The sequence below is a fragment of the Python bivittatus genome, unplaced genomic scaffold (assembly GCF_059951505.1).
Source record: "Python bivittatus isolate LINGU-HERP-01145 unplaced genomic scaffold, Pbiv_v1 ctg000020_np1212, whole genome shotgun sequence".
NCBI classification, from domain to species: domain Eukaryota; kingdom Metazoa; phylum Chordata; class Lepidosauria; order Squamata; family Pythonidae; genus Python; species Python bivittatus.
The window spans coordinates 54,473,008-54,490,755 of NW_028277030.1; the positions used below are offsets into that span (position 1 = coordinate 54,473,008).

At 37.9% G+C, this 17,748-nt stretch overlaps 2 protein-coding genes across 3 annotated transcripts in view; one reads left to right on the top strand and one right to left on the bottom strand.

Annotated features, from left to right (window-relative positions):
- TSTD1 (thiosulfate sulfurtransferase like domain containing 1) lies at positions 1-14,832 on the top strand. 2 transcript variants are annotated; one of them, XM_088138788.1, is made up of 5 exons: positions 1-297; positions 4,079-4,252; positions 4,655-4,814; positions 5,892-5,978; positions 13,441-14,832. In XM_088138788.1, exons 1-4 carry the CDS (start codon positions 117-119, stop codon positions 5,953-5,955), a joined length of 579 nt encoding a protein of 192 aa, XP_087994914.1. In that variant the 5' UTR covers positions 1-116; the 3' UTR covers positions 5,956-5,978; positions 13,441-14,832. The 2 variants fall into 2 exon arrangements, with proteins under 2 accessions (XP_087994914.1, XP_087994907.1); XM_088138781.1 differs by lacking the exon at positions 13,441-14,832 and adding an exon at positions 6,390-6,927.
- The window catches only part of CCNC (cyclin C), a 23,197-nt gene continuing 12,375 nt past the window's right edge, over positions 6,927-17,748 (bottom strand). The window contains exons 8-12 of the mRNA XM_007428770.4: positions 16,805-16,896; positions 16,207-16,274; positions 15,738-15,817; positions 10,464-10,582; positions 6,927-8,605 (exon numbers count right to left, since the gene is read on the bottom strand). Of these exons, the coding sequence (XP_007428832.1) occupies positions 8,551-8,605; positions 10,464-10,582; positions 15,738-15,817; positions 16,207-16,274; positions 16,805-16,896 (414 nt within the window). The 3' untranslated portion in view covers positions 6,927-8,550. The remainder of the gene's footprint in view (positions 8,606-10,463; positions 10,583-15,737; positions 15,818-16,206; positions 16,275-16,804; positions 16,897-17,748) is intronic.

The window sequence follows — 17,748 nt, forward strand, 5'->3', positions numbered from 1 at the left end:
AGCGTAGCCAAGAACACAGGCGAACCGCGCGGCCTACTATACAGTATGCTGGAAGCCCAGCCAAACTGGGCGGAGGCCTGCAAAGCTAGACAGATATTTCCGCGTCGGTAGAAAACATGCGGGGATGTTGCAGACAGTTGGGGCGATGGACTTTTGGTTTGATTACGCAGCTGGCTGCAAGAAGACTAAGCGACTGCGGTGGGCGAGGGATAAGCCGCCTGGCATGGAGCCACCGCGAGAGCGTCCTGCAGCGATTTGAATCGGGGGCAGGCGTCGGTCCCTTCTGCCGTTCGGGCTGTAAGTGCTACGGCTGGGTTGGGAAAATCGGGGAGACGCGCAGCTGAAGGGCGTTCCCTCCTTTCCTGGTTGCTAAGGGCAATGCGAAGCGATGGGAAATGCTTTGGCTTCGTTGTACCCCGATCCTGAACAAATACTGAGCTTTTAATAGCAACTTCATCGATGGACTGGGACTGAGGTCCCGCGTAGCTTCTTCGGAAGTGTCCACCGGATTCCGGGTTGAAATCACCCTCTGGGGGAGATGGGCGGCATATAAATGTAATTAATTAATTCATCCATCCATCCATCCATCCCAATTTATGTTAGTGGGTTTGGCAGAGTTTCTCTGCTGTTTTTCAGCCTGGCTTCCTCGCTTGTAAAAGAGGAATCAACTGTATAACCAATCCAGTTACAAAAACAGAAACCAGCTGGATAAACAATGTAGAAAGGCACTTGCAAGAGAAAATGGGAAAAGGTGGTCTCATTCCCGGAATTAAATAATAATTGCGCTTTCTTGAAAGGAGGATTAAGACAGCCCTTGAGAGCTCTTTCAAGCCCTCTCTCTTTCCCTGATTGTATTTACATAAAACGATAGTATGACCATATCTGGGTAAAAGAGAAAGTCAAATATTTGAGCTCTTTGGTGTCACCTAATGGTTGTCCACAACAACTTGATGGCATGTAGTTATCATCATCATCAGTGGTTGTCAGGATATTTCCAGCCCAGATATAATAAGTTTGGTTTCTGTTGAACTGCCCTCAGATCACAGAGGAGTTTTAGGTAGACAGTTTTCTACAAAGAAATTCTGTAATTATTCTGATCTTTGTATGGTGAGAAAAAAAGACAAGATGCAGTGGAAAAACACAGAAGGAGGAAGATGGATCATCTGGACCCCCTGTAAACTTCCAAGGATGAGGCAAACCAGTTGCACATTGAAAGCTTCATTTGGAGGCACTCCTAATACTTTCATAGCTTTCTGAAAGCCACAATTCATTTGCAAGGAAGTATTTATTTCAATTCTTTTTCTGTGTACTCATAGTAACCAATAGGAAAAAGGATGGAAATTATGGTGGAATGTAATGTATGTGGGCTTACATTAATAAATAATAAATTATAAATTATAAATCAATTATAAATTTATAAATAAATAAATAAATTATAAATAAATGTAATTTATTTGGGCTCCAAGATCACCGCAGATGGAGACTGCAGCCATGAAATTAAAAGACACTTGCTCCTTGGGAGGAAAGCTATGGCAAGCCTAGGTAGCATATTAAAAAGCAGAGACGTCACCTTGCCAACAAAGATCTGCATAGTCAAAGTAATGTATGGCTGTGAGAGCTGGACCATAAAGAAGGCTGAGCACCGAAGAATTGATGCCTTTGAACTGTGGTGCTGGAGAAGACTCTTGAGAGTCCCCTGGACTGCTAGGAGGTCAAACCAGTCAATCTTAAAGGAAATCAACCCTGATTTCTCATTGGAAGGATCGATAATGAAGCTCAAGCTCAGATACTTTGGTCACCTAATGCGAAGAGAGATCTCTTTGGAGAAGACTCTGATGCTGGGAAAGATTGAAGGCAAAAGGAGAAGAGGACGGCAGAGGATGAGATGGTTAGATAGCATCACTAAAGCAATGAACATGAAACTGAGCAAACTCAGGGAGGCAGTGAAGGACAGGAAGGCCTGACGCAATATGGTTCATGGGGTCACGAAGAGTCGGACACGACTTAACGACTAAACAACAACAACAATGTATGTGGGCTTCTGCAGGGGGAGTAAGAGGGAGCAATTGATGTCACGTGCACCAAGATGTCATCATGCAGGGTGAATTATGTACTTTGCGTCATGTGTGATATCACATGTGAGATCATTGTGGCTTGTACCGGTTGCCTGTGATAATGCACTATTCCTTCTACGCTGTGCTCTGATATTTGTTGCATGCTTTTTATTCTTTCCAACTCAGTGAAATGTTGAAATCTTATAAATTAGCTTGGATTAACCTATCCAACAACCCTCTGAAAACTGAACAGAATGAGACCAAATGTGCTGTGTAGAAGAAGCCAGCAAAACAAATGCTGAGTTTGAAAATGGGCTGCAGAGAAAGACATTCCAGAAATAATTTCCATAAAGTATTCCTATGGGAGAGGCTTATAATGTCCTGGACACTCTCATTCCAAGCCCTCCCCACCACCCTTTTCCTTTCCAGTCATGTGACACAGAGCAGAATTGTTTTTAAGTGGTTGGAAAGAATTCCAGAAGTCATGCTCTGGGTACTTTTCCTAACTTGTTATTCTTTCCAAAACCAATGGGAAGTTGTACATGCATTATATAAATGGGTTCAGGAGCCTATATGTTTGTCAACAGGAGAATTCTTATTAAAGTGAACAGATTTGGTAGGAGGTGAATGGCCAGCTAAAGAATGATCAAGTTTGAAAATGGGCCAGATCAGAGTAGGAGCTGCAGGGGAAAACATTCACTGGCTCAGAATGTTGGCAGTTCCTTCATTCTAAGCCCCCACTTTCTCCTCCATGACCCAGAACGTATGAAGCCTGCTCTATGCTTCTCAGAACATGCATACACATACAGAAGATGCCACCAGCCTTGGCAGTTCTTTCCTCAAGCAGGGTGCCAGGATGCTGGGCGAGCCCATATTCAGGTACACAATTGTGGGGATTGTGAGCCACCTCAAGCACAATGTGTCACTTTAATGTTTTTTTATTATAAAATTATTTTATTATTTTTTTGAGCTGCCCAAAGTTGCTTAGGTAAGATGGGCAGCCGTGCCAATCAATCAATAAAATTTTCTTGTTTTTTAACTGGCTGTTAGCCATCCAAAATTGCATGATGAGTGGGCAGCTCTATGCACTGAAAAATTAATAAATAAATAATAAAAACACACATATACAGCACAAGGGGAGAGCAGAAAACAGAGGCAAGACATAGGCATACCCACAGAGACAATATGTATATATATATGCACACATACATAACCCAGTATGTTATTTCATTATGAGGAAGAAAATACATCTGCAACGGCCACTGATTAGGCAAATAGGTTGTAAAACATTTAAGAAACTATGCTCTGCATACTTTCCCAACCTTATTTACTTCTTCCTCATATCTTTTTCCGACTAGCAATCTTATGGCAGATGTTTTGAGTTTTACATCAAAACTATAGTGATACACAGAAAGAAGGACAATTATAACTTCATTTTCACATTATGCTAAGGCATGGATTGCTGAATAAACCACAGATCAATGTATTTAGTTCCCAAATAGTATAAGAAAGCAGTCATAAAAGTTGGTATTCTTCCTTTCATAAAGAGTCCTGGAGAGGACTTTCAAGAGAATTAGAATGATTTCCTCTGGCGTATGACTCCACTATGTTCACATAACATGCTAAAACATAAGCCATGGTTTACAAATCACAGTGGCTAAGCCAAAATCAAATAAACCAGATTGTCTTAGCATATGAACCAGACCATCATATTCAACCACAATGTAGTTTGATACTTTAGCTTAATGGGTTAAACCAATGCAGCTTTTGTATCGTAAAATACATCCTAAGCCGCCTCCTTTGAGCAGAGAAAAAGAATGTATGAAATTCATGTGATCTGAGGAGCTGCTGTGAGTAAATATAGACAGCACTTCTGGACTCTACTTGTCCATTTAAATGCTTGGTCAATGTATTGATTCCCCTAGCTGGTGTTGCCCAGCAGCACTTAGAAGTAAATTAGTGCTTTGATGATCATGTCAGAATCTGTAGTACTGTTGTTGACAATGTTTTTCTTTATTGTACAGATCTAAAAAACAGGAGACAGATTGATTGTCACTTTTGCACAGCTGAGGATCATAACATCTCCTACCAACAACTCAAAGATTTGTTGGAATCAAAGGCCATCTGCCTTATTGATGTTAGAGAAAAATGGGAAATCGCAGAGCATGGAAAAATTCCTGGATCAGTCAGTATTCCATGTAAGTTGCTGCTTGGTGATTTAGAGCAAGGAAAAAACAAAAATATATGAAGGGAAAGGCATATCATTATATTATGTGTGGTACTTTCTGTACTTCATGTTTGGATTTGTACAGCATGCTAACCCTTATCATAGTCATCCAGAGAGGTCAGACAAGGGAGTGCAAGCAACATCACTACACAGGCCCCATCATTCATGTACTTGTGTCCAGCATTGTCCACAAAAGGGCAGGGTTTGCACTCTGAGTCACTATGCATGTCTTTTTTTTTTTTTTGCCATTGTGGCAAACTGGATGCCTATGCAGTAAGTCACTTTATTGCTTAATGTGAAAGTGGAAACACAGCCAACAGGTCATCACAAAAGAGACCAATTAAATCAATGGAGAATGTTTATATTTTTACAGCTGGAGAAGTTGAGAAAGCTTTACAGATGGACCCAGTACACTTTAAAGAGAAATACAGTCAAGATATGCCTTCTAAATCAGATCATGTAGTGTTTTCCTGTCTGGCTGGGGTGAGAAGCAGCCAGGCTCTAACTGTTGCAAAATCACTGGGTTTCAGCAGGTAAGTATAAAACGTCCAGGAAAAATCTATGTAAGACAGTTTAGTTTTTGTGGCAAATAGAGTTGTTCCTAGTTTGATTTTTTAAAATTATGGACTTAAAGGAGAAATACAAACCCATGAAAAGAGAATAGAGTTTATACTTTGACATATTGCTCTTTAAATGCAATGAATAAATTGATCCAATAAATATTGTCTGCCAGTTTCTGAATAACACATCTGAAGATTTAGGACTAAGAAAAATGGACAGAGCTCAACTTTGCCCCAGTAGAACCAAAACTGCATTCAAACCATTTGATTCAAACAGAAATTTTCCTGTATCCTCCCCGAAAAAATGCTTGTATAGGGAGGGCAATGCTGTCATGTAGTTAGTTCGGGACAAAGATAATCTAGTGTTTAAAACCTTGTAGCAAGAGTCTCATTTACATTACTATTTTCTTTTCTTTTATTTGCTAATATAGGCATCCCCTTTCCCAACTGGGTTTAATATATTTTAAGGAATATTAATCCATTTTTAAGCAGAAATACACCGCTTCTAGATGACTCCTACACTTACAATTCAAGTACAGTGTCATTATTCAGCCTTTTACTCAGCTGATTGAAAAAAGAACAAACTTGGAAGTACTGTGAGAAATTGTTGCTTGTAACCTTGTGAAATTCACTGTTTGGGCTCAAGTACTCTAAACCAGATCTGTTAAAAAAAACCCTAACATACTAAACAGAAATCAAGTAGAATGACCAAGCAGTGAGCATGTCTCATTTGAGAACTAAAGAAACATTTTATTCTACATCTTTGCATTTGCCATTACTCAAAATTAAGTATTTTATTACTATTTGGCTGATGTTCAAAAGTGTTTAACTAGTATGATTCAAAATTAGTCAATATTTCATCTCTACTGAAAATAGTTTCTTTGAGGGAGATATCATGCATGTTTTTTTGTTCCCTTATCTGATATAAAAGAAAATTGGTATACCAGCATATTTCTCCTGCATCTGATCACCATGCTCTTAAGATGATACTGTTCCTGAAAATGTTTGTGCAATAAGAAATGTTACAGAAGCTATCTTGTGTGCTTTCAGAGTTCAGCAGTACCCTGGTGGCTTCAGTGAGTGGCTGGAGTATGAATCTTCAAGGAAGAAATGATGTCTAGCACACACAAATTCTATGTATCCTGAAAGTGCAGAGGGCTATAGCTAATGCTATTTAATAAAAGTTAAGAAACTAGGTATATTAAGACATGGTTATTTTGCCAGCAAAAAAAAAAGCTGAGATACGCTTCAAATGTTTAGTCTAATTAACATCATGGAAATCTTTCTGTTTAAATTTTAACAATTAATTTAAACAGATTTAAGAAATTTACAACTGATCATTGTGATAAGTTTAGCAATAAATAATGATATAAATTTAACTAAAATAAATTGGAATTAAGTTACGTATATCTCTGGGCATGAATCAAAGAAAAAATGTACTGTAAAATGTTAAACCATCTCAAAGCTGGGAGGAAAAAAAATGGCACTAAAATATTTAGCCAGGTTAAAGATGTGATCCGCCCTTATTTTCTTCAACTTTAGATTCAGGAATTAAGCTACAATCCTGCTTGTTGCTCTTGACCTTCAAGTATCTCTAGACATTAAATATTTGCAGAAATAGTATTGAGAAACACACTTTTGTCCACTCAGAGGAAACTGATTAGAGCACATATGTATTATATCTGTGATAAGGTTTCTACACGCTACATTTAAGTTAGGGACACAATATATTTCTACATAAACAGGTTCAATAAAATTGCATTCCTCGCTGAGAGATTACATTATATGAAAATACTGAACTTTCAGTACAGTGCCTATGGTATCAGAACCATTATGTCCCACTTTAAGATAACAAAACTGGTAAATTATTGTTCATTCATTTGAATATGGAAAATAGCTCTCCAACCTCTGGTGTGTATTTCTCTTCTCATACCCACAGAGGAAAGAGGCAAACACATTACTTGCAACATTGTGATAAGGCACTCCAGGGAAAAACTAAAAATGGATAATGTGTCCATGGGTTTTGATGCAGTACTTGTAAGAATTATTGCTTACAGTTCTGAAATAAAATAGGCAACATTGTTAATTTCCATTGTTTTTATTCCTATCCAGCTAGTCCATATTACAAATAAAGTTGAAATCCTCAAGATAACAAAGTAATTTCCAAAACACGACAGATGTGGTGCCTCAACCAATTCTGTTAGCGAGGGTGTGGAACAACATGACAAGCATCAACAAAATTGGCAAAACCAAAAAGGGAACATGAAAGAACTAAAAGAAAAAAACCCTCACAGAAATGTTTTTGTAAGTCAGTATCCAAACACTCTGTAAAAAAATAACTTCCAACACTTAAGTGCAGAGAGCCCAAGCGTTTGCATACAAAAACACTTTGGTTACCCTTAATTCTATGACATATCAAGTAGAGGCAGGCACTGCTGCTTTTAGATCAAGTTTTAGAACAAGCACCATTTGACAATACTCTTTCAACCAAGGTTCCTTTGTTTCTATCATGGCAGAATAATGTTCGCTTGGGTAAAAGGCATCTTAAAGCAGCCTTTCCCAACCTGGCACCTTCCCTATGTGTTGTACTTCAATCTCCATAATCCTCCACTAACATGGCCACGCTAGCTGGCCTGAAGGCAGCCGTAATCTCATACAACTAGAAGGCATCATGTTGGGGAGAGCTACTTTAGACTGAAAGAAAGGCTACTTTATCTTGTTTTAGGATCCAAAACAAACAGTCTGTCCATGAAGATTTCAGGGCTTTGGACCAAATCCCTTTTTAAGTAGGGAAGTCTGAGTAAAGAATACAGAATACGGCCCTTGAATTAGAAAAGGGAACTGAGCCTGTCTTTGAATGTTTGGTTCTTGTGTTAATTTGTACACTAATTTATGATATTTTATTATGGAATCATAGTCTCAAATGTTTCTGCTTTCTCAGGAGACAAACCATTCCTAGTAACAATTAAAGCAGAAGACTAATTTCTAGCACACAACACACCCACCGTTTACAACCTCAAATAGGTTAGATTCTTCACCTGATTGGATTGCAAAATACGTCAAGGACTTAATAGTTAGCACATTCTTCCCTATAACAGCCACAGTTTGCATTATATATATATATATTGCACTTTGCAGGTATCCTGGATTTTAAGTTCCTCTACCAAACTACAGGTATTGTAGAGCACCTCCTTAAACTTCTGATGTCATCATGCAACATTTTATACTTTTTAAGGAAGTTTTTCTTTTCCCTAAGGCATTTACTACAGCAGTGCATTCTTCTCTTAAAACATCCATTGGCAAGTATATACCTAGAAAATTAGGATTTCAAATCCAACTTCTCAAGTTACCTCCTGTATCCTGTAGTTAAACAAGTATAGTTGCAAGAAAGATCCAGTCACAGTTATCCATCTTCATGTTAACTTGGTTTAACTCACCACTATTTCTTTCAAATAACAAAACATACTATACTCTGTCCATACTGAATTACATCATTATTTTTTACTTTATCCAAAGTTTTTGATTTTTGTTGTATCACAATTCAAATGGGTGTGTGTTTAAGGAAAAGCTTTTGTACACTTGATAGAAACATTCTTTGCGTTCTATCTGAAAAGACATTATTGAAACCTTCTGTCCATGTCTTCCACATATGAAAAGATCCCAATGTGTCTTAATCCAAAGTGGTCCACAATTCATTTCTTTGGAATGTCTAAGACTGACTGTAGCTAGAATTCTGACTTCCATTTGGACCCTGGTCACTTTCACTGTTTGAAATAAAAAAGGAATTAACAAATTATACATTTATTATTAAAATGACCATGAACACATTTGATGGTTAACGTGCAAGCAGATTTCAACCTTGCCAATGAAACTTCATCCTAATTTTCCCATGTTACAGTTGCACAGGAGATCTCTCTCTTGCCCTAGGGCATTACTTGCTTTAAGTATTAGCCGATGTATGTTCATTAAATTTGCTTACAGATCACTTAAAACAGGGTAGCACAGATTTTTATTTGGATATTCAGGATTACATAATGCTTCACTGCTTTCAGAGCTACAGTAGTCTTGTTGCAATGTGATATAGGGAAGGCTGAAAATGGCCTTCAAAAGTCATCTTTGGGGTGACATCTATCCCCATTTGGTCTGGGTGCTACTTTTAACTCAGCAATACTAGTAACTTATTGTCTGGCAGGGGTGTGTATGTTTCAAAAATGATTTGGAAATATGCTATAGACCTTCTGTGTATTCACTAAAGCAGCCTATTTTTTTAAGCTTCCACATAAATAAATATGCCATTGCTTTACAGGGCTGACTCATTAAAATTAGACTCTTAAGGCAGCCTCATTTTTATCTGACTCCCATGAACCCATGGAAAAACACTGTCTGCTTAAAATAACTGTGGAAAGGTCCTGTGCTCAAATGAGTTCCAAAGTACTTATTCCACATCATGTCTAAAGCAAGCATAGCCTATTTAAACAGTGTTTTGATGTTGGCTGCCCTATTGTTACTTATGTGGAAGAATAATTGGATATACATGAAAAGTGGTTGGCATACATGGTATATTGGAAATTTTGCCCAAAGTCTGAAAATTCTTCATGCTATAAAACCTGCGTAAATCATAATTCTAAAGAATGAAAAAGCTCATCTTTGGGCTCTCATCTCTGATCTTCTTGCTTTCATTCATTGCCTATGTACAAACAAATGCAACTGTCTGTCCATAAATCTGCTCCTGCAATTACTAAAAAAACCCACATTTACCTACAAAATATATGTGTATTATACCCACACACACACAAATGTTATTTAGGACTTACGCAACATCTAATGGCCAGCCTTTTAAAAGAAAGCCTGTACAAGTCCAGACTGCAACCAGACAAGTACACAATGCAAACAGTCCTAACTCAACGGCAGACCACTCTATTTTTGCCCAGGAAAAAATCTATTTTGGCCTTCAAGGGTTGCAGCGTATTTTCTGGGGGAGAAGCAGGGTTGACCACAGAATAGGTGCAATAAGCTTAGCCAACACTTAGCCCATTTATTGTTATCTATACTCCCCTTTTCAAAAAAATGCAAAACCAAATCACATTGTTGGAAAATAATATTTTCTACCAAATTTCAGTGGAACAATCTTGGGGACTATGAGACCTGTAAAAATGCAACTGCCTTCTGATTTACCTGATTAAACCAAAAGAACTCAAAATGGGGTGCAGTCAAATTGCACGTGACTGTCAAATCTACCAATAGCCCTCTTCGGAGGTTGGATAGTAAAGTATTATTTATCTTTATGAGAATGAAGCATGGCAAGCATCCAACTTGCTCCTATTTCAAACTTCTCGTAAGAAAATGAATGTCCCATTTTGCTTAATCACAGCTTAAATCATCTATATGGCTGTACCTAATGGTTGAAACATAATTTTAGAATTAACTACTTCATATTAGATCGCTAAATAAAGAGAGTAAGTATGGAATGAATAAACAGGTCAACTACACACTGAGATGCATGTTCAGTATTAAAAACCAAGGATACATCCAAGTCTAAAATTATTTTTTCTACAAATAGAATATTCTTTAAATGTTTTACAATTGATCATCTGTTCAAATGCACATCTTTTGAAAACTTACCTATTTGGAGGTGGTTTTGGTTTAGGCATTTTACTTAGAATTGTAGCCATTTCTTTCCTTTCATCAAAGTTTTTCCACTGTTCATACAGTTTCAAAATGACCCTGATTATTTCTAAGATCTAAAAAGAAATGTAGATAAAAAAAGTTGCATGTAGATTTATGGGTAATTGCAATACGTATACACTTCATATAGGAAAGAAAGGTTTGAAAATATTCTGGGATCAGGGAGTTTCTCCTGAAACCATTTGACAGTCCACTATTACTTTTATCCCTTTGAAGAAAAAAATGCAAACTATCCTCAAAACATTTCATAGCTTAATCCCCTGGTTTTGAAATTTTAAAATTCATTTTAGAATGTTCCTTTTTTGTTATGTCATTTTGAATTAACATAGCATTTACTTGGGAGCTAGTACAAACTCAAGATGGACACTTGAATTAGAGCCCTCTCACCCATCCATTCTTAAACCTGTTATTTAGCTACTGGGCTCAGGAACTAAGCAGTGTTTGGACTGGTTAGTTCTCAGGGAGACCACTAGTAAATGCCAGACAGAGGAATTCAGACACATCTTGGAAGAAAGCACTGATAGTATTATTGACAAGCAAACTATATTGTTGCATCCATGCAATCACAAATCAAGCTCAATAAAGAGCATCTTTGCCCCATTAGTACCTAAATAACACATTACTGAACAATTACAGACAGAATGGAAAATCTACAACTTCCATGAAGAAAAGTTTAAATTTGGAGATTTGTCAGTAGCTATCTTAAAGCATACCTAACTGTGTGTCATTTAAGGATTCTTTTGCATATTGTTCAAAATGTTGACATAGCAGCTTATGTTCCAATGGAAATTCCCCAGAACACGTCATCATGCTGTTATGCACTCCCATTATACAGTCAGGTCCAGAAATATTGGGACATCGACACAATTCTAACATCTTTGGCTCTATACACCACCACAATGAATTTGGAATGAAACAAACACAATGTGCGTTAACTGCAGGCTGTCAGCTTTAATTTGAGGGTATGTACATCCAACTCAGGTGAACGGTGTAGGAATTACAACAGTTTGCATATGTGCCCCCCACTTGTTAAGGGACCAAAAGTAATGGGACAATTGGCTTCTCAGCTGTTCCATGGCCAGGTGTGTGATATTCCCTCAGTACCCCAATTACAATGTGCAGATAAAAGGCCCAGAGTTCATTTCAAGTGTGCTATTTGCATTTGGAATCTGTTGCTGTCAACTCTCAAGATGAGATCCAAAGAGCTGTCACTATCAGTGAAGCAAGCCATCATTAGGCTGAAGAAACAAAACAAACCCATCAGAGAGATAGCAAGAACATTAGGCGTGGCCAAAACAACTGTTTGGAACATTCTCAAAAAGAAGGAACGCACCGGTGAGCTCAGCAACACCAAAAGACCCAGGAGACAATGGAAAACAACTGTGGTGGATGACCGAAGAATCCTTTCCCTGGTGAAGAAAACACCCTTCACAACAGTTGGCCAGATCAAGAACACTCTCCAGGAGGTAGGTGTATGTGTGTCAAAGTCAACAATCAAAAGAAGACTTCACCAGAGTGAATACAGAGAGTTTACCACAAGATGTAAACCATTGGTGAGCCTCAAAAACAGGAAGGGCAGATTAGAGTTTGCCAAACGACATCTAAAAAAGCCTTCACAGTTCTGGAACAACATCCTATGGACAGAGGAGACCAAGATCAACTTGTACCAGAGTGATGGGAAGAGAAGAATATGGAGAAGGAAAGGAACTGCTCATGATCCTAAGCATACCACCTCATCAGTGAAGCATGGTGGTGGTAGTGTCATGGCGTGGGCATGTATGGCTCCCATGGGAACTGGTTCTCTTGTATTTATTGATGATGTGACTGCTGACAAAAGCAGCAGGATGAATTCTGCAGTGTTTCGGGCAATATTATCTGCTCACATTCAGCCAAATGCTGCAGAACTCATTGGACGGCGCTTCACAGTACAGATGGACAATGACCCAAAGCATACTGCAAAAGCAACCAAAGAGTTTTTGAAGGGGCAGAAGTGGAATGTTATGCAATGGCCAAGTCAATCATCTGACCTGAATCCCATTGGGCATGCATTTCACTTGCTGAAGACAAAACTGAAGGGAAAATGCCCCAAGAACAAACAGGAACTGAAGACAGTTGCAGTAGAGGCCTGGCAGAGCATCACCAGGGATGAAACCCAGCGTCTGGTGATGTCTATGCGTTCCAGACTTCAGGCTGTGATTGACTGCAACGGATTTGCAACCAAGTATTAAAAAGGGAAAGTTTGATTTATGATTATTATTCTGTCCCATTACTTTTGGTCCCTTAACAAGTGGGAGGCACATATGCAAACTGTTGCAATTCCTACACCGTTCACCTGAGTTGGATGTACATACCCTCAAATTAAAGCTGACAGTCTGCAGTTAACGCACATTGTGTTTGTTTCATTCCAAATCCATTGTGGTGGTGTATAGAGCCAAAGATGTTAGAATTGTGTCGATGTCCCAATATTTCTGGACCTGACTGTATGTCTACTTGAAGTTCCTTATGGGTTAAAATAACAATCCATTTCTATAGAAGTATCTTCCTAGAAAATTCCTGATTAATTTTCCTGATGAAAGCATATATGGTTTGATCACTGGAAGGAGAGACATCTGTTTAGCTGGGTGATGCTATGGAACAAGGCATGTAAATCACAATAGCATCCTTGTGAATTAGCCCGAATGAGATATAATTTACCTGGTTCCAAAAATTCAAGTTCAGCAGAAACTTAGACTTTTCATTCAGTCTAAGGAAGCATATTAATAACTTAAGGGGGAAAAGGGTTAATTCTAAGGTGGCAGGGGGAGCAGACCAAAGCATAACTTTTTTATTCTCAATAGACATCTCTGTAAGACTGGTAACTTGTCTAAATTGTTTCTGCTCATCTTCAAATGCCTGCCTTAACAGTCCTATACAGTTACTTGTATGAATCCACCTGTGTCAAATAAATGTTGTGGAGGCTCAAGGACACTCACATATGCATAGCTCACATGTCCAACAACATCCATATTTTGGATGGTTGTTCTCCAATTGTTGATGAACCTCAACTCACTAACTCTTTCATTCTCCTTTCAATTTCCATGGAAAGTAACATTTGATTTGATTTCCTCACTGGAAAGTCTACTTCTGGACTAACATTGTCTAAATGATTAATTAGTATACACCATATTGCTGAGAAACTGAGACATATCAAAAAGTTTAAGCAAATAGAACAGCAAGGTATATATGTCAAAATATTCTACTAGCTAATCTTGTTCTTTTTGTTTCTAAAGGACTCACTTGATCTTTTGGAAGATATATCTTAGAACTGAAGAGTTGTAAGAGAAAAAATAAAAGGTTCTCATTTTTTATGTAAATATGTTTCTTGCAGGTTTATGTGAATGCATAGGTAACAAACAGAAAAAGTCACTGCTTGAGAGATAATTTCAGGATTACTTTAATTGCCTGGATTTAATTGTTAGATTTAAATAATGTAGACACCCACATTTTTTCATATTTGTACTTTGAAAACCTTTACCAAATAAAATAATTTTGAAAACTCTTCACCTGTAGTTACAACGTCAAGAAGTCTCAAATACTTTAATGGAAAGATCACACAATCATCCATTTATTTATATGCTATCCCTTTAGCAGCACAGCTGTGCCTTCATCTCCTAGTGCCCATGCAAATACATTAGTGGGCTATGATGCTTATACTACTGTTTCCTCATCCTACAGCATACACTATACTTGATCTTAGACAGTTAAAACTGACCATCCAAATTGAGGCAGAAAACTGGGCAGTATACACACAGTCATCTTTTTCTTCAATATGAACTTATAATTTTTTAAAGTGCTGAAGAGATTTGCTGGAGCATTTTTTTTCCTGACAGTTTCTCACTCATCTAAAGTGAAGACAACTAATATACTTTGTAGCAATTAACAAAACTAATATCACTAATTAGATGGACATGTAGAGATGCTAACTGATTTTGCTTCTAAGCTCTGAATTACCCTTTATTTTGTACATGTTTTTGTAATGACTTTAGGTTAGTTCTTATTGATTTTCAGGTTGTGGTTCTCTTTTTAGCAGAAACACAGAGTACGCATTCAATAATTTTTTTTTTAATTATTATGCAATATCTTGTTGATATTGATATAGAGATATTAACAAATTAAACAATTTAGCTTTTTAAATTCCAGTTTATGAGATCTCTATAGATTTTTCCATCATGAGAAATGCCAGGCTGGAAGAATCACAAGCCGGAATTAAGATTGCAGGGAGAATCATCAACAACCTCAGATATGCGGACGATACCACCCTAATGGCAGAAAGTGAAGAAGAACTAAAGAGCCTCTTGATGAGGGTGAAAGAGGAGAGTGCAAAAGCTGGCTTGAAACTCAACATTAAAAAAACTAAGATCATGGCATCTGGACCCATCAATTCCTGGCAAATAGAAGGGGTAGAAATGGAAGCAGTAACAGACTTCATTTATTTGGGCTCCAAGATCACCGCAGACGGAGACTGCAGCCATGAAATTAAAAGACGCTTGCTCCTTGGGAGGAAAGCTATGGCAAGCCTAGATAGCATATTAAAAAGCAGAGACGTCACCTTGCCGACAAAGATCCGCATAGTCAAAGCTATGGTTTTTCCAGTAGTAATGTATGGCTGTGAGAGCTGGACCATAAAAAAGGCCGAGCGCCGAAGAATTGATGCCTTTGAACTGTGGTGCTGGAGAAGACTCTTGAGAGTCCCCTGGACTGCTAGGAGGTCAAACCAGTCAATCTTAAAGGAAATCAACCCTGATTGCTCATTGGAAGGATCGATAATGAAGCTCAAGCTCAGATATTTTGGTCACCTAATGCGAAGAGAGATCTCTTTGGAGAAGACCCTGATGCTGGGAAAGATTGAAGGCAAAAGGAGAAGAGGACGGCAGAGGATGAGATGGTTAGATAGCATCACTGAAGCAATGAGCATGAAACTGAGCAAACTCAGGGAGGCAGTGAAGGACAGGAAGGCCTGGCGCAATATGGTTCATGGGGTCACGAAGAGTCGGACACGACTTAACGACTAAACAACAACAACAACAATAGATTTTTCAATTTTAAGCATCACCAAGGGATACTGGGCCAATGAGAAGTTTTCACCCTACCCATTTTGTTCAATACACAAGTTTATTTTTTCTATAAACTGTGGCTTAATAAATCTGTAATTATTAAATAAAATGTAACTACCTTCTCCATATCAACAGAGAGTTCAGCAAACCACTGTCTAGCATCCTTTTGCTGGACAACACAAGCCACATGTAGGCAAGCTGTAAAGTAAGCATATGATTGACAGGTAGAATTAAGATACAAAATTTGCAGTATAAGAACTATTACATTATTAAATGTAAAGCACATTGCCAGAACATGTTCTCTGTGCTACTGTCTCCCTCTCAAAGGTGGATTTTCCATTATGCCATTCTACACATTTAATTATTAACACTCACTTAAGATGTACAGTTGAAGAATAGGTCCCCAGTTTATCATTTTCTTTTATTGTATGCCTGGACTATGAAAAGCAGTTCAGTTATTAACTGAAAAATGAAATGGTTGAGGCTTTCATAATAACACCAGAATTTCTATAAAAATGGCCATGGATGGAACTCTATCTTGAACCACTCCATTCAAATAGTGATACAGCACACAAAATGTTACCTACCTAGAGCTATCATGAAAGGAGGGTACAGCAGACAAAGATCAGTTCTATATGTGTCATTCACTATCCTCCTGCACAGACAAAAGCAACAGATCAGCAAGTTGTCATTCATGACTCGGTATGATGGAGTCAAAATAATATGACACAGTGATATGAGTTTACTTTTCCTTTAAACATTTACACAGTATATGATGTACTGGGTATAATCTGAGCAGGAGGACATATTTCAATATATATTGTTTCTACATCTTTTTCTATTTGGAGCATTGGTATATTTTTCCCCAAATAACAGAACTCTGCACAGAGATATTAGGTGAACACATCTTCCAGGCAGGAAGGCAACCTTAATCATGAGGTTTTCAGTTATAATATATTCAGACTATTTATAAGAGATAATAGGACACTTGTTAGATTATCTCATTCATAAAAATCATATTATGGTCAACTCGCCCTTTCCAAGTAAATAAATAAAGCAACCTTATGGTTTCATGCACTTTCCAAACCAGATTAAGCAAATCCCTAGGCAACAATCTTATTCAGGTCAATAGTTTTCCTAGCTTTTCTACTTAGGTTAAAGGACTTTTTAGTTTGTCTTCATTACCAAGCAAGGGGCAGCAGCATGTCTTCTTGGCCCATATCTTGTACATACTGAAGTAGAGGTCTGTAGGGGTGATATACTATCAAACAGCAGTCCTAGAAAGATTGCATTAAAAAAAAAACATTAAAAGCATTATCATCATCCATTTACAATACTCAACATCACGTTAAATGCTTCTTTGATGTTTGATGTGCCATTTATTACAAAGACAGTAGCTGTCTTAATGGAAATAAGTCCTCTTTAAACTGACTGGTAGCTTATCAACTTCTATCTCCCCCCAAGACACTTTTCTCTCATGCAATTTTATCTGTATAAGATCTACAGGTTACTTCTCATCTCAAAAAACTAGTATCAGTTCTTTTTAACTCTAACTTCATGTGTGGGAGTCACATAAAAAATAGGAAATAGGACATAACCTTCTCAATCTTGGGAAACGGTCCACCGGTACAAACAAAATCATATGATATTTTGTTTGCTTTTACAATCCATTCAAAATTTAAAATATAGTCTAGAATTCTTCAGATCCTTCTTCCCAGGCCCCACACATTCAGTGAATGCTTCAGAAGAAACAGGACTGTAATTGAAAACCCTCTAATACTGGCAGAGAGTGAGCGTGGACTTATTCTGTCTTTGTGCAGCCACTAAAATTGCGGCGAGTGCACATGGGCTCCTACAAAAGTTCAGTGTAAAAGGCCGCTCCTTGGAAGGGAGCTTGTGCCAGCCCTTCAAGGTAGTTCAGACCAGGAAACCAAAATCAAGAATACTAATACTGCCTTTATTGTAAGGTTACAATAACAGAATCTTGCAAGTCTGAAAGCATTTCTCCCCCCTTTACTTTTACCTTCCAGAAAACTAGGGAGGGGGTCAATTCTGAGATGCTTTCTCCACCCCCATTTCTGCTTTGGACTCAGATTTCTCTTATCAGACTATTGTCTAGGCTGCGGCTC

Bases quoted from the DNA above. Each gene is read 5' to 3' on its own strand.
- TSTD1 (XM_088138788.1), top strand. From the start codon at position 117: ATGCGGGGATGTTGCAGACAGTTGGGGCGATGGACTTTTGGTTTGATT. The intron at 298-4,078 runs GTAAGTGCTACG...TTTATTGTACAG, and splicing joins TCCCTTCTGCCGTTCGGGCT to ATCTAAAAAACAGGAGACAG. The intron at 4,815-5,891 runs GTAAGTATAAAA...GTGTGCTTTCAG, and splicing joins AAATCACTGGGTTTCAGCAG to AGTTCAGCAGTACCCTGGTG.